General features: G+C 40.5%; 1 protein-coding gene across 1 annotated transcript in view; it reads right to left on the minus strand.

Moving 5' to 3' along the window:
* MYO3B (myosin IIIB) overlaps positions 1 to 22,682 on the minus strand; it is a 275,064-nt gene continuing 252,382 nt past the window's right edge. The window contains exons 26-28 of the mRNA XM_069575180.1: positions 2,722 to 2,828; positions 2,301 to 2,347; positions 1 to 1,493 (exon numbers count right to left, since the gene is read on the minus strand). Of these exons, the coding sequence (XP_069431281.1) occupies positions 1,355 to 1,493; positions 2,301 to 2,347; positions 2,722 to 2,828 (293 nt within the window). The 3' untranslated portion in view covers positions 1 to 1,354. The remainder of the gene's footprint in view (positions 1,494 to 2,300; positions 2,348 to 2,721; positions 2,829 to 22,682) is intronic.

Below are 22,682 nucleotides of genomic sequence, written 5' to 3' on the forward strand. Positions count from 1 at the left end.
TTTCTTTTTCTTGTAACATTACCATTTCTGAGATCTTTAAATGCCTCATTTCATCATTTGTGTTTTAAATGCTTATTAGAACGCTCCCCTTTAAAACTTTCATAACAATTATTTTTTCTATTTCCTCAAGTATATTTTTCTCAAAATCTAGGTATTCCCATGTGTACTATCTGCAAAATATTTTTAAAGTAGAAAGAGTATTAAGAACATCTTTTCTAGAGAAAGGGTCTTGTTAGATTTTCATATCACACAGCAGTCTCACATATTGCTTTGCACAGAGTAGTTACTCAAAAGAGTTTGCTGCGTTGGATCACACTGAGTCATATATGGTATAATATGATTAAATAGGACTAGTCCAAGCTTCAGTGAAAAATCAGAGCTTATGGTATAAGAAAAGTGATCAGTACTATATCACATATAATGGAAAGTAACTTCAGGTATGTTTGTGTAACCAAGTATCTCCACTCACTCAAGGTGGACAAGTCCTCCCTGTGCTGGGCACTGTGCTAGACTCTGTGGCCACAAAGATGAATGAGACAAGATACTTCCTCTGCAGCTACTCATGGCCTCATGGAGACAACCAGGGAATGGACAGTTACAAAATGATGTGACACAAACTCTGATGGGTCCAGATTTTCTTTCCTGTTCATTCCTTTCTTTTTACTGTCAAGGCGATGAAGGTGTCTTAGTAAGGTGGAATAAAGAAGCAAAGCTTTATCAGAATAATAACTAGCAGCAGAGGGGTTCATTTGCCTTAAAGGAAGAACCTGAAAGATTCAGGCTTCTTCCCCTAAGCATGAAACATTATCCTGGCCTCAGAGACCTTGAGTGTATCCCTCTGGGATGGGGGCACTCAGCAATGGAGCCCCAACCCTGTGGTGAGGTGGGAAGGATAGAAAAGACCAGCAAAAGGAAAGAGGGTGCAGTGCAGGGGTGAGGAGGAAAGGGATTCCTGGATTTTCACAGGGGCAGATTCTGCATGGAATGATGTGGTAGGAAAAATAAAGAAATATCGTCAGTGTCCTCAGGTGAGATTGTTACTCTCGTAGATGCTGGGGCATGAATTATGGGTATTGCTATAGTGGAGGTGTGCTCATGTTCCACAGGGACTCAAGAGATAAGAAAAGGAGGGGTTGCCCAGCTCAGGCTACAGAGCAGATGTTGCAGGGGGAGGGGAGGAGGTGATGGAGGTAGGAGAAAATGGTTTGGAATCTGAAAGTTGTTCAGTAAGGCTCCAGCACAGATCACATGTCCAAAGAAGTTGATCCCATTGCATCTTTCTTATTAAATGACAGTCAGTGAATTACCATGATTGTTCTTACCCTCAACAGACTTGGGAGGCAGGAAGTATAGCTCAGTGCTGAGCAAAAGATGCCCCTTTTGAAGATGAAGAAAAAAAGAAAGGGTGGACTGAGTTGTCTTCCTCAGGGATAGAGTCCACAGGTGACAGAGATTTGTAATATTCATCTTCTCCATCAAGCATTTTGATCTGGCTGCAACAAAGGAAAGAATTTCAGCAGAGAAAGAAAACAAGTGCAGCAGTCATGAATGGGGCAGCTAAAATTGTGTGAGTACCTGGACCAGGGCTGGGCCCTCACACTGGATGGTGGGGCACAGCTTAGTGTAGCTCAGGGTCTCCCAGCATGGAAACTGGGGTCTGATTCACAAAGCCTTTCACATCTGGGTCACACACTAATAACGGGCCTGATTTAGTGGTGTCTGGAAGTTGTGATCATATTGCAGTTTGATTTATGTGAATTAACTTGTCTGGTTCCCTCTAGATGAGAAAGTTCCCCTGCTGACCATCTTTAGCTCTCAAACTACTACCAATTACCTATCTCATTGCTATTCTCAATCAAGATGCTAACAGTCAAATCAGCCACAAACTCTGTAGTGTCCCCTGGCTAATCATTGGGAGAAAATTTCCTCTGTGTACCTTTAAGGCTCAGGAGTAGAGGAATGTGGAGGAAGGAGTATTTGCACTGCATGGAGTGCTCTGATTGTGGGAGAGTTTTATACAGCCCAATACATGTCTTGAATTATAAAGACAGTATAATTCCCTGGGATAATTATGAGAAATAACATTTACCTTTTGGTGGCAATTTCAGTCTTTTCAGACAGAATAGATTCAAGTTTTGTATACTTGCTACTGTGAAAAGTAGTTTCCAATGTCAATAATAGTGATGATATCCCCACTGCATGTTTTTAGAAGCCTCTCTAGAAAGTTTTGCATTTTCTGTAATATCACAAAGGACCCCGTCTGTTTACAGTTGCTTAGAACTAAGAAGACAGATATTTACCCAAGTTTTCTTGGCTTCCTCTTGCTCCCTTGATATTCTAGAGTTCCCTGTGGAGAGGGCCAAGAACACACAGTCAAAGCAAAGCAGCAAGTCGTTAATTTTTAATTCAAAGTGATTTTGTGTTGAATGCAAGCAGATGCTGATAATATCAGAAGTCACAGCATAATTTTTTTGATCAAAGGGCTCAAGTGAGCCTGATGAAGCATGCATCTTGCTCGTCTTTGATAAACCACATCAATTATTCACCGTGAAGGCAGACATCCTGACATGAAAGCAACAGATAAAGGGCCTAAGCACATGTTCAAGACGAGAGTATAAGAGAGTGGGGGTGGGGCTGGAGGGGCTGGAACAGGTATTAATAACAGAATTATTAACTGGAAACAAAGCCAGTGAAACAGCTTTATGGCCACTTTGAACTCACATTTAACTGGTTATAGTACATGGTGTCCTCAGGGCTACTCAACATTTTGGGCTCCTGACATCTTCGGCGAGGTGTTCGCTGCTTCTGTGCAAGACCATTTTCTGAATCTGCAACAAGATAGCAGAACTTTTCTATCAACTATCTGAGGTTTGGGGAAAATTAAGTGTAAAATTGCTCATCACATAAATGCATTTAGCAGAAACCCTGTCCTATTTTAACAAGCAAGTTAGAGCTTTGCTAATATCAGGAGAAATACGCCACACACACACACACACACACACACACGGACTGCTATGTAAACAAGGGCAGCTATCAGGGACTTTGCCTTCATCTTTCTTATCTGAGTCAGCAGTCAACAGTGACAGAAAGCAAATTGGTTTGTCCATGCTGGTGAAGTAGAGGTTGGTGGTCAGCCTTTGGAGGGTAGAGAATGCCCTCTTGGTGAGATAGTTAAGGCAATGAAGGCAATCTGGGGCAGTTTGTACCACATCCTACAGTGAGAGTTCAAAGACATCTGGAGAACACACATTGTTGGGTCAATGAGAAGCAAACCTTTTGGTGGGATACATTTTGGAGGCAAAGTGGCTTGAGCTAGTATTTTCTGAAACGCTTTGAACAATGCCACTGATCCATGCAGTCCCTGGAGGTAGTATAAAGGAGAAGGGGAAAGGATGATTGCACGATTTCACGGAGCAGCCTCTCTGTCTTAGCCCTGATTTCAGAACCCTGGACCAAAGGTGCACTAGAGATTAAGAAGCCACGTGTGCAATGAAGTCATGATTTATTTCCCTTCCAAGCAGGTGCTTTCTGCGAAACCTGCTATCCTTTTGCACTATATCTGAATCAGAATTCAGCAGTTCTAACTTCTTGCCAACACACACACAGACACAAACACACACACAGACACAAACACACACACACACACACACACAGCTGCCATAAAATACTGCTCATGAGTGTCATGGTCTGGAGAAGAGATATCACTTTCCTGAAACAAGGATATGTATACCATAAACTAATTATTTATAAAAGAGCGATTTGTACTTGGAATCATAGTTTGATTTTATTAGAGATTCTTACTCTACAAGGAAATTCTAGGGGAATTTTCTAAGTGAAGAATGACTCAGCAAAGACCATTATGAAGAGCAAATTATCAGTTTCCTAAATATGAAGTTTTGCATTTTTTTGAACTGGAACATATCTATGTTTGAACATGACTATTAGAACCACACAGGGATTTAGGAACTATCTGTTCTAAATACCCATTTTTTCACAAAAGGAAACTGAGGCCCATAAATGTGGAATGATTCACTCCAGTTTAAGTGACAGAGTAGAGACCCAACCCTAGATCTCCTACCTCCTATTCTAGCAGTTAAAAAAACTATACCATATTGTCTTTCTTAATAAAAAATTCTTTCAAAAAGTCAAAGGTCTGCATAAAAGTAAGCTCCATGAAAAAATATTAATTAGCACAGCAGAATGATGGTGCTTGCAGAGGATTCCAGTAGCCTGGACAGACATCCCCATTTACTTCTTCAGGAGCTGTGCAGAGAACAGGACTTCAGCCTCTTGTACTAGCAGCGACCTCAGAGTATAAGGAATCCAGAACTGAAATGGGTCCTTTCTGATAGTTCCAACACACCTACCTCCATATGCTTTGCAAAGTCCATATTTTGTAATATGGTAGAATCTGAGGTTGTGAGGCTCTTTTACATTATACTTTCCGATTTATCGATTAATGAACAGAAGTGTTTAGAGTTAAGGTTGCTTATTTTAAGCATGTACTGGAGATCTGACATCTATTCTCTTTTAGACTTTCTACGATTACAGGAATTCCAACCCTAGCAACTCAAAAGACTGATCTTAAATAGTTTTGGGGTTCAGCTGAAGTTCAGCCTAGTTCATTTGTTCTTTATGTAAAGAATACAATTGATCGAAGCCTTTATTTATATTCTCCATTAGAAATGCTTACTATAAGACGTGATTCTCAACTTTTGCTTTTGATGAACTTGCGGTACTATGGGTAGGTGTTCTTTTCCCGAATCTTAGAATCAGTTATTGTATTGAATTTTCTCTTTTTAAAATTTCCCATAAATTAAAACAAAATATTAGTATCTGATACCATACTAAAATCTAGCATAAGTTGGTATCTGATTTAGCATCAAATTTTAATTTTTATTATTTTAACTTTAATACCTCCATATTTTATGATGTTTTTCAAAACACTGGAACAGGTATTTTGCTATTGGAACAAAATTGAGTATTAGTGATATATGATCAATCACAAGCAGCCAACTAAATTGAGAAACAAATCCAATAACTGCTGTTACAACAACTGGACAGCAACGTGCAAAAATGTAATTTAAATACAGAGCTTACAAAACATTCTATATGTGAGGTAATTTGCTTGATCATGTGGGGAAGACAAAGAGAAATAAGACAAGGTCCTTGCCTTCAGTCTAGTAGAGGACATTGTGCCTTAAGAGGTCAGTGACTTGCCTAAGGCCATAGCTATTGCTGTTGAACTCAAATTAGTTCTTTTAAAATTCTAAATCTTTTACTTTTCTCAATACAGTCCATGATTCTCACAGGCCACAATAAATTCCAGATGTTCTATAGTTGAACATTTTAAACAGCCCCATGAAAACTATAGAAGGAAATGAAATAGACTATCGCTCTTAACTGGGGAAGAAGATAATAGGGACGAGGATGGGTTCAGTTATATTAAAGTAGAATATTCTATATAATGAACAGTAACAAAACCTTAAGATGAAAGTGCAGCAGAAAGATTAAAAACAAATTAAAATATAGAGACACGATATTATACATAATGTGGAAAGGCTGAGGAAAGAGAAAGATGGTGGTGGTGGTTTAGTCGCTCAGTCATGTCTGACTCTTGTGACCCCATAGACTGTAGTCTGCCAGGCTCCTCTGCCCATGGAATTCTCCAGGCAAGAATACCGGAGTGGGTTGCCATTTCTTTCTCCAGGGGATCTTCCCCACCCAGGGATTGAACCTGGGTCTCCTGCACTGCAGACAGATTCTTTACCAACTGAGCTAACAGACATATTTATATATGTTGAAATACAACTATGAAATGAGATACTGAAAAATATTCAGCCACCTTGACAAAGAGCTTCAGTTAAAACAATTACTACTGCCTTTCTATTAGGATAAATTGAAAGGTCAAAAGACAATGTGGGAGTGGCCCTGGATACACAGATGAGTCTACAGGCTTCCCCTCTCCTGAAGTGACTTGACAATAGATAACAAAAGCTAAGCAACTTGCTTCAAGGACCGTGTTCCAACAAAGTTAACTGAAAGAGAACAAAAAGATCGCTAGTATGAAGATGGATGTAACACTTTCTTCAACAGAAAAAAGAGAGAATCATTATAAATCTTTAATAATTGGGGAGAAATTACTGCTGAGATATAAATATGATGTCATGTCATGAAAGCACCAATGAGGATAAAAATGGCTATGATACTGATACATGAAAATTCAAAATTAAGAGAAAGAAGCAAAACACAAAATAGCATATGGTACACTGATTAAATCTATGTGTGTATGCACTTTGAGAAGTTTGTCAAGATTTTTTTCCTTAAAAATAAAAAAAAAATAATGAGGCATGTAGAACAAAAAATATTGTTTCTTTCAGCATATCAAGAAATTACAGGTGAGAAAGACTAAGTCTGTAAGTGGCAGAGTGGACGCATGAATCCCTGTCTTTTAGCCCTTGAGCCAATCAGTTTGCCCATAAGAGATACAAAGCAACAGGATTATCTGGCAATTTCCTAGTTCATTTGACTAGTTTATGTAGATAAACTGGGCAATTTGAGTTTGAAGACATACATTAGAATATGAGTTATTTACTTTGGAGACAATGAAGTTCATATTCTGTAAGTAGCCAATTTCTGCCTCACATAAATATTTGTAAGCCAAGCCAAACTTCAGTTTGTAATACTTCGGGTTTTTGTGTGTGTGTATGTGTGTGTGTGTGTGTGTGTGTGTGTGCATGCTCAGTTATGTCCTATGCTTTGTGGCCCCATGGACTTCAGCCAGCCTGGCTACTCTGTATAGAATTTTCCAGGCAAGAATACTGAAGTGGGTTGCCATGCCCTCCTCCAGGGGACCTCCCTGACCCAGAGATTGAACCTGTGTCTCTTGCATCTCCTGCATTGGCAGGTGGGTTCTTTACCACTAGCACCACCTGGGAAGCCCATACTCTGGGTATCACCTACCTACTGTGCTTTTCAAAAGTATATTATATCATGAATACAAGTTTGCATTTAACATAGGTCTCTTTCCTTTTCAAGAATCTCTGTACATTTTTTCCCCTGCACCTTTTTTATTTCATTTTTGAGATCTTGAACACACCCTTCTCTTCTGAGTTGTCACAGAACTCTATAATAAACTGGATATAAATCTGTCAGAAAATGCAAGAAATATGGAGGGAGTTTCAATAGCACCAGGAAATGCTAAATCAGGTCTGATTTAGGGAATACTCCTAATTATACATGAACCGTGAACTTCCAGATGTTCAAGCTGGTTTTAGAAAAGGCAGAGGAACCAGAGATCAAATTGGCAACATCCTCTGGATCATTGAAAAAGCAAGAGAGCTCCAGAAAAAACATCTATTTCTGCTTTATTGACTATGCCAAAGCCTTTGACCGTGTGAATCACCACAAACTGGAAAATTCTGAAAGAGATGAGAATACCAGACCACCTGACCTGTCTCTTGAGAAATGTGTATGCAGATCAAGAAGCAACAGTTAGAACTGGACATGGAACAACAGACTGGTTCCAAATAGGGAAAGGAGTACATCAAGGCTATATATTGTCACCCTGCTTATTTAACTTATATGCAGAGTATATCATGAGAAATGCTGGGCTGGATGAAGCACAAGCTGGAATCAAGATTGCCGGGAGAAATATCAATCACCTCAGATATGCAGATGACACCACCCTTATGGCAGAAAGTGAAAAAGAACTAAAGAGCCTCTTGATGAAAGTGAAAGAGGAAAGTGAAAAAGTTGGCTTCAAACTCAACATTCAGAAAAGATAAGATCATGGCATCTGGTCCCATCTCTTCATGGCAAATAGATGGGGAAACAGTGGCAGACTTTATTTTTTGGGTCTCCAAAATCACTGCAGATGTTGACTGCAGCCATGAAATTAAAAGATGCTTGCTCCTTGGAGGAAAAGTTATGACCAACCTAGATAGCATATTAAAAAGCAGAGACATTACTTTGCCGACAAAAGTCCATCTAGTCAAAGCTATGGTTTTTCCAGCAGTCATGTATGGAGAGAAGGCAATGGCAACCCACTCCAGTACTCTTGTCTGGAAAATCCCATGGACAGAGGAGCCTGGTAGGCTGCAGTCCATGGGGTCGTGAAGTCGGACACGACTGAGTGACTTCACTTTCACTTTTCACTTTCATGCATTGGAGAAGGAAATGGCAACCCACTCCAGCGTTCTTGCCTGGAGAATCCCAGGGACAGTGGAGCCTAGTGGGCTGCAGTCTGTGGGGTCACACAGAGTCGGACATGACTGAAGCAACTTAGCAGCAGCGGCAGCAGCATATATGGATGTGAGAGTTGGACTATAAAGAAAGCTGAGCGGAGAAGAATTGATGCTTTTGAACTGTGGTGTTGGAGAAGACTCTTGAGAGTCCCTTGGACTGCAAGGAGATCCAACCAGTCCATCCTAAAGGAAATCAGTCCTGAATATTCTTTGGAAGGACTGATGTTGAAGCTGAAACTCCAATACTTTGGCTACCTGATGCAAAGAAATGACTCATTTGAAAAGACCCTGATGCTGGGAAAGATTGAAGGTGGGAGGGGAAGGGGGCAACAGGGGATGAGATGGTTGAATGGCATCACCGACTCAATGGACATGAGTTTGAGTAAACTCCAGGAGTTGGTGATGGAGAGGGAGGCCTGGTGTGCTGCAGTCCACGGGGTCACAAAGAGTTGGACACGACTGAGTGGCTGAACTGAACTGGACTCCTTATTCCTTAATTCCAAGTCATTACATGGCATGACTGCACGACTGTTCAAGCCTGTGGTGAGAAACAAATGGCTGAATTCAGTTGATGGCTTTGTTCTGTAACTTTAAATGACCTGCTTGGGAATTTAGTATTTCAATTTTCTTTATTGAACATGCAGGTATATTCTAACTAGAGTGGCTAGATCAAATACCTGGTACCTGCTTACGTTTGAATTTCAGATCAGCAACTGATACCTTTTGAATGTAAGTATATCCTGTGCAATATTCTGGACATACACTAAAAAGTGATTGGTTATTTATCGGAAATTCAAATCTAGCCAGGTGTTCTATTTTCTCCTCTAAATCTGGCAACCCTAATTCAAACACAATTTTAAGTCACAAACGAGGCTTTTTGTTTTTCTCCTAGCATCTCAGAGATAAAGAAGGACTTCCTCTGTTCTATTTGACTTGCTGAGTTAGAGTTATTTTGGCCACAAATGCTCTTCCCAAACATTGACCCTAAGACTGTCTCCGTTTTCATCACCTAATCTGGATGTGCCAGTTCTGGTAAATTTCTTAGCATGGTTACAGCAAGGGAAAGACAACCACAGGGATGGCAGGATGGGTCATGCAGCCTGAATATTCTCTGGCTTGGTGGGACAGTACGGATTCCAAGTCTTGAGGAGTGGGAAGGCAGGGAGCAGGGTTTCAGGGAAAGCCAGTCTTTTGCATGCTCCTTGAGGGCCTCAGCAGACATGGATACTTTCTGAGCAGTAGGACTGCTGATTTGATTGCCATTTTGTGGATGAGGCATTTCCAGGCTTGCTTGTCAAGTAAAACATCCTCTTGAAGCAAACAGAGTTTGGATTTACAGATGCAAATCCTATATGAGGTTATGAGATACATTCTATTTAGGGTCATTTTCTTCACACTAAAGCAGATGTTCAGGTTTTAAAAGTACCAGTGTCCATATATAATGCAGAGAGCCCAGCTTGGTGTTCTGTGATGACCTAGAGGGGTGGGATGGGAGGAGAGGAGGGAGGCTCAAGAGGGAGGGGATATATGTATAATGATGGCTGATTTGAGTTGTTGTACAGCAGAAACCAACACAACATTGTAAAGCAATTTTCCTACAATTAAAAAATAAATTTAAAAATTACCAATCAGGACCTACTACACATTCATGGACTGTAGCCCACCAGGCTCCTCTGTCCATGAATTCTCCAGGCAAGAATACTGGAGTGGGTTGCCATGCCCTCCTCCAGGGGATGTTTGCAACCCAGACATCAAACCTAGGTCTCCTGTGTTGCAGGCAGATTGTTCACTGTCTGAGCCACCAGTCAAGCCCTAGATACAGATAGATAGACAGAAGATAGACAGACAGATAGATAGATGGTGCTAGTGGTAGTTTAGTCACTAAGTTGAGTTTGACTCCTGGGACCCCATGGACTGTAGCCCTACCAGGCTCTTCTGTCTATGGGATTTCCCAGGCGAAAATAATGAAGTGAAGTGAAGTCACTCAGTCGTGTCTGACTCTTTGCGACCCCATGGACTGTAGCCTCCCAGGTTCCTCTGTCCATGGGATTTTCCAGGCAAGAATACTGGAGTGGGTTGCCATTTCCTTCTCCAGGAGATCTTCCCAACCCAGGGATTGAACCCAGGTCTCCAGCTTTGTAGGCAGATGCTTTACCGTCTGAACTTCCCCAGTGGCTCAGATGGTAAAGATCTGCCTACAATGTGGGAGACCTGGGTTCAACCCTGGAGTCAGGAAGATCCTCTGGAGAAGGAAATGGCACCCCACTCCAGTATTCTTGCCTGGAAAATCCCATGGGCAGAGGAGCCTGGTGGGCTACAGTCCATGGGGTCTCAAAGAGTCGGACACAAGTTCGTGACTAAACTTTCACTTTACCATCTGAACCAATACTGAAGTGGGTTGCCATTTCCTTCTCCAGGGGAAATCTTCCTGACCCAGGGATAGAACCTGTGTCTCCTACATTGCAGATGGATTCTTTGCTGCTGAGTCACCAGGGAAGACCAGATGGATAGATAGACAGATTTCATTTCCTTAGACGGTTCTAACGTGCAGCATGGTTGACGGCCATGGTACTAGACCAATAAGAACCACATTAGCATAAAGAGCTCAATGATTTGCACTACTTTAAAAATGCAGTCTGTGGGACTTCTCTGGTGGTGATTCAGTGGTTAAGACTCCTCACTCCCATGGCAGGGGGCATGGGTTTGATCCCTGCTTGGGGAACTAGGATTTCTCATGCTACTTGGGCACAGCTGAAAAAAAAATGCAGTCTATAGAAAATTGTATAATTATGAAGTCTGTGGAATTAGGGTTTCCAGACTTAGGAAAAGAAAAAAAATATTTGTCTAGATTTGAATTTTAGATAAACAACCAGTGTGTTGTAAACCACTGGCTCCTGATATGCTGTGGGACATGGGCTATGTCAGAGAAGCTGAGTGTTGATAAGGAGTTCTTGTTGTTCAGTTTCTCAGTCGTGTCTGACTCTTTGCAACCCCATACACTGCAGCATGCCAGGCTTCCCTGTCCTTCACCATCTCCGGGAGCTTGCTCAAACTCATCACTGAGTCACTGATGTCATACAACCATCTCGTCCTCTGTCACTCCCTTCTCCTCCTGCCTTCAATCTTTCCCAGCATCAAGGTATTTTCCAATGAGATGGCTCTTCATATCAGGTGGCCAAAGTATTGGAGCTTCAGCTTCAGCATCAGTCCTTCCAATGAATATTCAGGACTGATTTCCTTTAGGATTGATAGGTTGGATCTCCTTGCAGCCCCAGGGGACTCTCAAGAGTCTTCTCCATGTGGGAGAAGGCAAGGGTGGGATGATTTGAGAGAACAGCATTGAAACATGTATATTATCATATGTGAAATAGATCACAGGTCCAAGTTCAATGCATGAGACAGGGTGTTCAGGGCTGGTGCACAGGGATGACCCTGAGGGATGGGATGGGGAGGGAGGTGGGAGGGGATTTCAGGATGGGGCACAGGTACACCATGGCTGATTCATGTCAATGTATGGCAAAAACCACTACAATATTGTAAAGTAATTAGCCTCCAATTAAATAAATTAAAAAGAGAGTCTTCTCCAACACCGCAGGTCAAAAGCTTCAATTCTTTGGCACTCAGCCTTCTTTATGGTCCAACTCTCATATCCATACATACTGGATACAGTAAGTATGTATGTACAGTAAGTATCCAGTATGTATGTACTGGCTACTTCTTTATGGTCCAACTCTCACATCCATACATACTGGATAGGGAGTCAAAGGGGAGAAATCATGCCTTGGAAGTTCAAATGTTCCATTTTAAGTCATGATATGGAAGATGATAATCTCTGTGGTTCAGCTCCCTGCTTTTATGTCTAGGTGTTCTAAAGGTCAAGGAGCTTGGGCTCCTCTGCTGGCCTCTGCTCAGAACCTGGGCTTGGACTCAGGTCTTTTGATTCGAACCCCATGGCCTAGGTCATGGCCTGTATTTTGATGCTTGTTCTTTATCTGAGACATTCTGACAAGTTTTCAGTTTACTACATTTAACTTCAGGAAAGACTAAGGAATTCAGTAGGTTTTTATAAAACACACACACACACACACACACACACACACACACACACCAGAAAGAGAGATTTTCTCCTGGGGTGCATGTAATTCAGATCTTCCTTTCTAAGATGAAAGGAAAGCTACAAATTTTCCCAGTTGCCATGTTATGTCATGAACAATCTTCTTCAAAATTGCAAAATTGCTACAAAGAAAACATCCCTGAGTTACATTAGTGCCTGTGGAAGATGGTGGAGTTTTAAATCATCTGTGTGGAATTTTCTCCTTATTAGTAAGGGAAGTGGTAATAACTTCTCCTGAAACTATTTCATAGCTCAGGGCTTGACATACAACTCACCACATAATGAATGAATGAATGGTGACTATTCATCATTTGCATTAAGGTCTGTTCCATTTCTGTGGTCCACTCTTTGTTTCTGTCAATTGGGATATTATTGCCAAGGACTTTCCTGTCCTGGGACACCTCTGGGGAACCTTAGTCTACCAACAAGGGAGATGAAATTGGCCTTTAACAAACAAGGTTCATTGTGTAATTTTTTCTTAAAATCATTTCAGTATTTTTTCTACAAATATATATTCACTTTTTTAAACAAAAATTAGTCATTCATATACTTTGTTACTACTTTTCCTCATACTTAACAGTATAAATGTTTTTCCATTATTTGGCCTAATTTAAAAATAGTATCATACTTTGAGTTACATTTTTAAAGTAATGAATGACATGATGTTCAAATAAGTTAAGCAATGAAAAGAAAAGAAAAAAAAAAACCAACAAAAAACCCTGATCCCATTGCCATAACAGCAGCAAATGTTGGAACACATTTCTTATCTGTCTTCCTGATTTATCTAAACGGCATCAATTCTAAAGTTGCATGCTATTTCATTTTATGAATGAGCCATAATTAACTTATACAATTTCTTGTTTTGGGCACAGAAGTTGCTTGCAGTGTTTTTCAATAATAAGTAATGCTGTGGGGAACATACTCATAGTTTGAGCTTTGACAATTCACATTATTTTCTTAGGATAAGTCCCTAGAAATGGAATTACTGGTCACAGATTATATATATTTTTAAAATTTACAATTTTTATTTCCAATTGCCTTCTAGGAAGTATGTAGCAAAATATACTTCCATCACCTGTACCTGAGATGACTTGTTTCTGAAGGCTTTCAGTATCATGGACCAGCATCTTTAAGAAAAAGCCTGACAATTCAATAGGTGAAAAAAAAGGCATATCATTTGTTTTGATCTGTATTTCATTAACTACTTGAGAGGGTGAATGACTGCCCTTTCCTCCTGTCCGTGGTTATCAGTCACCTGTGTTTCAGGATTCCTCTTGAGCTGGTAGCAGCAACAAAGTTCAAAGGTCCTGGCTGGACCTTTGAGGAACCAGTTGGACTTTGGAACCATGGACCTTGAGAAACTAGTTGCCTGTCTGGTGTAATGAAACGGTAGATGAAAGTTTCCATTGGCTAACAGGTGTGGAGATGCCTATTTTTAAAATTGCCATGTTGTAGGAAAGTATTTTTCAAACTTCTGTCATTCAACTGCCACATAAACTTTTCTTTTTTTGCTATATTCAAGACACCTGTATTGTTCTTTAATATTTTAAAAATCAACTTAATTTCTTTTTTCACTTAAATACACTTCTTTTAAAAGGAAGCTTTACTCACTATTGTAAGTGGAAAACATGTGTTATTTGCCATAAATAGAAGACAATCATAAAGTATATACAGTGAGAATAAAACAATATTATGACACCTGAGCTAGATTCTATTTCCCATAGAATGTTCTGGGCTTCTTAAAGTTTTGTTAAAAAGACAGGTGAGAAGAATTTAGGACATACTAATACCACTAAGACTTTCTCCTTAATCTGAAGAATTTAGAGTGAGGATAGTAAAAGGAATCACTTTCTTTTACACAATTTAGTGTTATTTAATGTCATATCCACACACCATCTAAAATCAATGTGCAGACTATCAGGGACCTACATCCCATGCTTTAAGAAACACGAATGTTGCAGAGGAAAAAAGGCAGGGGAGTCAGAAAACCCTGAGAATGTATCCTGCCTCTAGGACTTGTTACAGGTCTGAACTTGCTGATGATGACCATGCAAGTAAGGCTGCAGTGAGGATGGCATATAACACGTGGAGAGAGAAAGCATGGCAGCAGAGGCAGAGCAGGTTCGCTTAAGGGGCTGGCATCGTTCTTGGTGTATGAAAGCTGTTCTCTGCCTTGTTTATACATCAGCATCACCTAAAGACCTTTTGAAAAACACTAATGCCTCAGCCTTACCCCTGGAAATCCTAATTCAGTTCGTTAGGATTAGGTCTCTGGAATTGTTATTATTTTAAACATGCCCCTCCCCCTTTCAGATGATTTTAATTTGTAGCAGGGTTGGAAAAGACCAGAGATTTAACTCTTTCCTAAGAGCTTAGGTTGATTTTGTGGATTTGTTAGCTGCCATCTTGAAAGTCGGCCGAGGGTCAGAGAGGTTTTGCAAGGACAGAAGAAATTCTGGGAAGGGGAAGCATCTCCAATAGGGCCCTCAACATCATCAAGCATTTTCTTTGCCCTGGAAGCCGCATCAAATGGCTTGAGCCCAAAGCAGACATTGATTTCCCTGGACACTGGGAAAATCACTTCTCTTATTCCAAAAGAAAAGTTTTGCAGATCATGGAAACATTATATCTGGTTTCCAGAAGTGCAGTGCTGCTCAGTACTCTTCTGGAAGTTTCTATTTGAATGTGTGACAAAGCTGAAAAGCCATTCGAACCTAATAAGACTTCCTTAAAAGCAAAACAAATGCAAGGCAAAATCTCTGAGGTGTTAGGAGGCTTGAAACTGGTCAAAAATGTTTAAAAGGTACAAGCTTAGAATCAGTTATACAGATTCCAGTGGATTGTGTTACTTTTCCTTCTTTTACTTTGCACAGTGGTCAGAATGTTTGTATCATGTCCCATCTCTCTGCTTTTAAGAGTTTTTAAACTGCTTATTTTGAGGTCTCACAGCATTCCTTTCCAGCCAGGTGTCTTCATGTGGGGATGACCCACTTCTTCTGTTCTATAACTTTGGTTCTGTAGGAGAACAGGAATTAAGGCGAAAATGGCCGTCCAAACTGTGCCCAGTGGGAAAACAGCATTAATTCAGCTTTTTCAAAAATGTCAACATGAAAAAAAAAATCCACAACCTGGATCTGCTGCTTAGCAGACCCACAGTGCCAGGCAGCAGGCTGGGAGATGTCATTTCTGGAGCTCCTAATGAGATGCAAATCACCTAGTGAACTACTCGGGTGCTGGGAAACAATGTCCTGGGTAAAAGCAGATAAAAATGGAACGGAAGAATGTCTTTGAAGATTGGAACGACATTTTAAATGCTTGAGGATATGAGACACCAGATAGTGCTGGTTTTACTAAACTAATTGTGACTGGGTCTTTGATTCCTCATGGCAGGGGATTCTGGGGTGTTCATCCCCAGCTCTGCCTGGCTCTCTAAATTGGGCACCTGGTTCCAGTTTCTGTTTTGAGTGTGCAAAGGGCCACTCAGCTGTACTGACGCCAGCACTGGACTTGGGGTCAGAAGGCCTGGGCATAGTTCAAGCTCTGGGTGAATTGCCTACCTCCTCAGGCCGCCACATTTTATCTGTAAAATGGAGTTGGACTAATACAGTGATTTTTTTGTTTGTTTGTTTCAACAGAGGATGGTGATGTGGGACGTTGCATCTGTGCTTGCCTGGAGATTCTGAGCTGTTCTGCATGGAGTCACACTCCTTCCCAGTGTGTGAGCATCTGTGTACAGTGAAAGATGTGCCTGATGGGTGTTTGTTGCATGAAACCAGTGTGAAAGCAGGTAAAGGCTGAGAACCATTAGCTGAGATGCTCTTTAAGGTCCTTGCCAACTTTAAGATGCTGTAACTACAGACTTCCTGCTATTTGGCCTCTTAGTACCTCATCTGCAAAATGGACATAAATGCAGTTGACCCTACTGGCTTGCTGGAATTTAAAGATGATCAATCAAAATACATTTGGGGGAAAAATTCTCCATAACTACACCAGAACTTCATTCTAACACAATTCAGTCATTTAAAATGCAATATTGCACAAGGTGGCCTCATCTGAACCCCTTTCTGGGTCATTTGGTTACTGACGGACTAAAAGACCACATTTTAAGCTCACTTAGTCTTTCCCCATGTGTGAGCGAAACCTGCAGTTTACAGATTAATGTCATACAGCTGTACAAACACCCACCCAGGTTCATAAATTCTACACTATTTTTACAAATAGAGCAGTCATTAGTATGAATGAGTTGGTTTGAGGGAGATTATACACACAAATGACTGACAGGTATGTGTGTACCTGTGGGAAACATAGAGAATGTGAATAACAGAGGCAATGAAATCACAGGTATGATTTTTGTTTGCATTAAACTAATGAGATGCAATAGTGAAATCAATGTAGTATTAGTGGTGAAAAAAATAGATTCCTCTGGTTCTTTCAGTTTTAATCTCCAAAAACCCAATAAAATAGGAAGTATCTGGGGGAGAAAAAGCTAAATAGAAAATCATTACATTTGGGTTATTTTCCTATTTTGTGCTTCATGTTGGAAAAAAAATTCTTTGGTACACTGTAAATGAAATCTGATTCAACTATCCAGTAAACATTTAAAGATTTATAAAAATAGTGAGACTCAAAGTTCTCTGCTCAGATTACGAGTGCAGACTTCAGTTCTGTAGGGTCATATAGAATTACTTAATTTCTTTTGCTTGTTTTCTTACAGTTTGATATGAGGTTAACAAAAACCTCATATGGTTCATAGTGGTATGAACTCATAAACAAAATACTGATCTCTCATGCCCTCTACTTCCCTTTATTTTTATATTAGGTTATTTTGTCATAAGCAGGTCATATGAGACCTGAGTTTGAGTTTCTCCACTGGACTCCAGATCTCTCAACAAATGAATGTCATCAACTTTCTTTCCCTTTAAATCCCCCTTCTCTGAGTCACCTGACTAGTATAGCTATAAGCACGTTCCAACATGCTGCAGAAAAAAACAAGCCAAGTTTAACCAAAGTAATACTTACAGGTATTATCAGCATACCTGAAATGGGTATCTCCTGGTTATACAGTGATTTAGGCCTTGAGAAGGAAATTATCACCTTCCCTCAGGCTTCTTTTGGAGTGATTTTGTATACTGACACATATGAGTCATTGTGATTACTAAATTTGACCAAAAGACACATTCTGGTGTAATTTTAAGTTCCCAAACTATATTTCAGGGGATTCATATCCGGAGTCTTCAACTCTTAAACCTACAAGAAACACTCTTTCAGTGTTTCCTGGCTTATTCAAATGAAATTTTAGCAATCAGAAGCCTGGAAGCATTTATGTGACAATGTAGGGAGAATCATGTTAACAGGACCTCTCCACTGGAGTGATCTTGGGCATGCGTGATGGTGAGAGGAGACGCGCCACTAGCTCTGGACGGGCAGGAGCTCCTGGATGACTTGGCACCTTCCCACTTCCAGCTCTCACTGCCTCTCACCCTGCATGAGCTGGGGACCCAGCAGGGAGGGGTTAAATGGGTTGAGGAGCCATTCCAGCTGGGGGTCATTAGCAATCAAGGACCAGCATTAAAAGGCAGCAGGAGACTAAGGGTCTCTGACAGGCTTGGCTCCGTGCACCATCTGGAAGAAAAGAGGCTGTCAAAGCTGGATTAAAAAAAAAAAAAAAAAAAGACTTTGTGGAGATTCCCTTCTTGAAGACACATGAACAGTGCTATTATTTTCCAAGTAGGTCCTTCCTTTTTGAGAGCGGGGCCAAACAGCCACATTTCCAGGTCAATCCCTGGCCATAATTGACCAGTCGCTGGTACCTGGGGCTGGGCCAGCCCAGGAACCTATCTGATGGCTTGATAGTGGCTAGTGATCAGAACATCCATGCTGGATAAGAGGTACTGGCAGCACTGTGAAGCCTGAGTGAGGGGCAGACTTAATAGCAAATAACATATTTAACTGTATGTTTGTGCATTATAAACCAATCTGTGACAAAAAAGAGAAAACCTGACAGCTTTACTTAGGATATTCCAAGTTGATCATTCAAGTTATAATTTTTGACACAATGAAAATTTAAAAACAAGCCAAGCTCACTTCTTAAGGTCATTCTTAGGCAATCTGTACAAAGAGGTAGCAAATACAGGCAGTCATAGATGTCACAATTGCATCTACCTGGTCACTGACAGTCACATTATTCACTAAGTTGCTTTTCTCTCTTTTTTCACTTTTGGGTCCCTTCTCCCCCTTCACCTTATGTATACATAAGAAAGAATCAAGTGTTTACAATACAGAATTGTATTTCTTTTGGTCACAGATTGTAGGTTTACAGATAAATAAGCCTTATAACGTGATCCCTAAGATATATTACAAGACTAATTTAGAACAAGCTGCTAATCTCTTTGTAAGAATCATTAATATTATAGTTGAATTTCAAGAGGAATTTGCATTCCAAGTTCATTATTGTGTGATTCTAACACTGGTCTTCAGTATACCTTTAACTCTGATAACAAAAAAGCCAGTGCAATCAAGCAGACTCAGGGTTGTATTTGTTTTTACATGGTTGGATGTACTCTTCTGGAATTGTTAAGAATGAATAGTAGGTAAAATCATCCTCAAGAGGTTTTCGGCAAGTTTATAGATGCCTGGGAAAGGGAAAAGTAACAGGGAGATCTAGGACACAGCAGTCTCTCAGGTTAGGGTCACCAAAGTGGAGTGGAGGGTCAGATGACACTGGCTGCTGATCCAGGCAATAGACATAATTTGAAGAAGAAATCAAGGTGGTTGGCAGGCCAATAGAAACACAAGATTCTGAGAGTTGGGATTTGGATAATTTTTAGTCATCCTATCCTAAACTTTGGGCAAATTTATATACATTATTGGCTATCCTGTCAGAAGTATAAAGGTCCAGTCACACAGGACAGAGCTTATTTAAAAGGAGATATACAAATCTGCAGAGACAGAACATTGTAGACTTAAGGCATGGAGGAATTCTATGCTTAAAGTTCTGTAGCTGGGCTCATGCTGATTTTGACAGTTCCCATGGGAAGTTTTCTTAGGTGTATAAGTGTGACTACATGAATGTGACTTCTAAATAATGGAAACTGAGCACTGATTAGGGTTATGGGCTCCCGGGAATGGATATGAGAAATTTCTTTCAAATAAATTGGTAAAAACATCCAACCTTGATACAAACTTACTGCCAATCTCATACAATCAAAACTCCACAAAAGATCTCTCTACAGATTACTATTGTCTCTTTAGTGTGGCATCTTTTATTTTATTGAAGGCAATAGCAGAAGACTTTTGTGCTCTTCTGCCTTGTCCTGGAGAAGGCAATGGCACCCCACTCCAGTACTCTTGCCTGGAAAATCCCATGGACGGAGGAGCCTGGTGGGCTGCAGTCCATGGGGTCGCGAAGAGTTGGACACGACTGAGCAACTTCTCTTTCACTTTTCACTTTCATGCATTGGAGAAGGAAATTGCAACGCACTCCAGTGTTCTTGCCTGGAGAATCCCAGGGACAGGGGAGCCTGGTGGGCTGCCGTCTATGGGGTCGCACAGAGTCGGACACGACTGAAGCAACTTAGCAGCAGCAGCAGCAGCAGCTGCTGCCTTGTCCTCTCCCATCCCTAGGGAGAGAGTCCTCAGAGAGGAAATACTGAACTACTGATTCCATTTCCAATCTGCAGAGTTCCCTTAGGCTCCCCTGTGCTTAATGCTCCCATTTTGTGCAACTGGCGAAGTTTTGCCACAATAGATATTATTCCAAGAGCTAGTTGTTGGATATTCCATTTTGCCAAGTGACTCTGGCCCTTGCTCTTTAAAAGGATAAAACAAACAAAGAAACAAAAAAACATAATCTCTTAACACATATGACTTGTTGATAGAATCTTTATTTAGACAAGTTTTCCCAGTCTTGGGTTAAATGTCCTGCTTCTGTGTGGTGTTACATAGGTTACTTTGAAGCACAGCAGCCAAATTTCTGCTTCATAAAGATTAGGTGATATATCATCTAACTGCCAACAGAGCTAAGCTTCTAATTCTATTCATTCCAGAACATAGTTGGTTTGCAGTGCTGATAAATTTACTGTACTATTAACTGTGGTTGATCTGTAAGTCCTCATGAAGGTTAGTAAAATCACAAACAATAAAATAGACTCAGTGAATTTTTCTGACCTCCAAGATCTACAACTACTTGCTCCAGAGACTTTAGTCCCTTTTCTGTGATAACACAGCTTTGAAGAGTATATTTCCAGCTTTGTCTCTATGTACTGAGAATTACATGTTCGAGGCTCACAATATATAAATTGCTTAATAATTGGAACAAGCATCTCACATCAAAATATGCAATTCAGATTATATCTACTACCTAAATGAAAAATCCTTGAGAGGGCTGAGTTATGAAATTATTCAAACAGAAATATTTCTAAAAAGTTCTCAACTGATAAAAAATGCTATACCCTGTTTCTTTTTCATGGGTATGATTTAGTAATAATTAAGTATCAGGAATATTTAGTGTAAATATAATATGTTCTCTGAAATAGAATAATACTTACACATGTATAGAGAAAGCAATTTTAATTTATTTGTGAGAACTACCATAGCTGGAAAAGGAATATCCGAAGGTACTTCACTTCTGCTCTTCAAGACCCACCGGGAGTTTTGTTTAAAACTTACAGAACAGTACTGACTACCTGATAGAGGGTGGTCAATTTCATCAACAGAACCTAGACATGTATAATCAGAGATCTCTGCCTTAGCCTCCCCTTTTGAAAATTTGCTACATTCAGCCACAGAGCATGATGAATATATTGGAAATAAAAATTTCTAAGTGGTTACTGGTTGTTTGCCCTAATATCTCCTCCCCTCTGCTCTGGTAAAAGAGCTTTATCTTTCCTGTGGGGAACATATTCCAGGAATGTGGATGTGGCTGCCTGCCCGTCCTCTGCCTCTTCCCCAGACCAGGCTGAACACATGGTCTGGGTCTGGTTCCAGGCCTGGGAGCCTGGAAGAGTGTCTCCTATAGAGATGAGTTCATGGGTGGACGCACAGGCCACAGGGCTGGAGCTCCTCTAGGAGATCTGAGATGGGGCACTGGAGGAGAAAGAGCCCTTTGCTCTTTGAGATCTCAAGTGCTACCTAGTGGATATGGGCTCAGGGCTGGCAGTGGCCATTTTACTAACATTGAAAGTGACATCCTGAAAGGCTGAGCAGCGCTGAGAGGGAGACATAGACAGAGGCCTAATGACATTGTTTAAACCCTAATAAAGTGCATTGTGGCCTAAGCTAGTTTGAGATGGGTTTCTGGTTCTTGAATCTATATGAGTCTTTGCATAGTTCTTACAAACGAGTAATCTAAATAGTTATTGTCCTTCCTGCTATTTACCAGAATTGACACTCCAAACCGGCACCCAATATGGAGCTCACTGGGTTCCTTTTTCAGGAATGCCTAAGTTTCTCAGATGGGTGTAGTCCATCACAGATTAGGTCATTAGGTCCTTCTAAGCCACTAAAAAGTTAATACATGGAGGTTCCTAAAGGAATATGCTTGTATGGTGTGTATGTGTGTGTGTGTATAGAATTTCATAATTTTAATATTAGCTAGGGGTGGAACAAGCTAAGTGTGCCAGTGTAATTTGTGAGGCATCCATTTCTTATTAATGAAGTAAACAGAGGCATTTATGAGGAAACATGAGCAAGGAACTCAGCAAGCACGTGGGCAATTTCCCACCTACATCAGACAAAACATGAAAGAGTAACTCTTAATTACAACCAAATATTAGCTGGCCCCAGGGAACTCATCATCCCATCTCAAGGTCTATATTTATGAAAATTTAAGCAATGTCTTAAAACATGTTAATTTGTTCTTTGTTTATTTCTTTCCCTGACAGATTAATTTATTCCAAGGGACTCTGGTTCTCAAGCGCTAATATATCGATCGGGCCCACAGACGACGTAACCAACAGCCTGGGGAGGAGATTTTGGTGGAAAACAAAAGTCTTTCTTGTAGTTTTCCTTGGGTAATTAACTTTGTATTTGTGTGCCCTGGAATGCTTCCAGTTTTCTTGGGATTTGCATCTGAGTTTCAGATCAATGGTTAATTTCACAAGAGAGGCTAGGAGCATGGGGAGGGGAGGATGACGGAGAGAGGACTTCAGGCTCGAATAAGATGCTCAGAGTACATGGAGGCTATAAGAAAAGTTATGATTTTTTTTTCCCCCTTTACTGAGTGATGTCTTTCCAAGAGTTTCTATGTAAAGGGCATTTAGACATTAATAAAAACCTGCAGTACTGGCTCTGGAGAAGGGAAGGTGAGGAGCCTGTGAGGAATG

The sequence above is a fragment of the Ovis canadensis genome, chromosome 2 (genome assembly GCF_042477335.2).
Source record: "Ovis canadensis isolate MfBH-ARS-UI-01 breed Bighorn chromosome 2, ARS-UI_OviCan_v2, whole genome shotgun sequence".
In the NCBI taxonomy this organism is placed as follows: domain Eukaryota; kingdom Metazoa; phylum Chordata; class Mammalia; order Artiodactyla; family Bovidae; genus Ovis; species Ovis canadensis.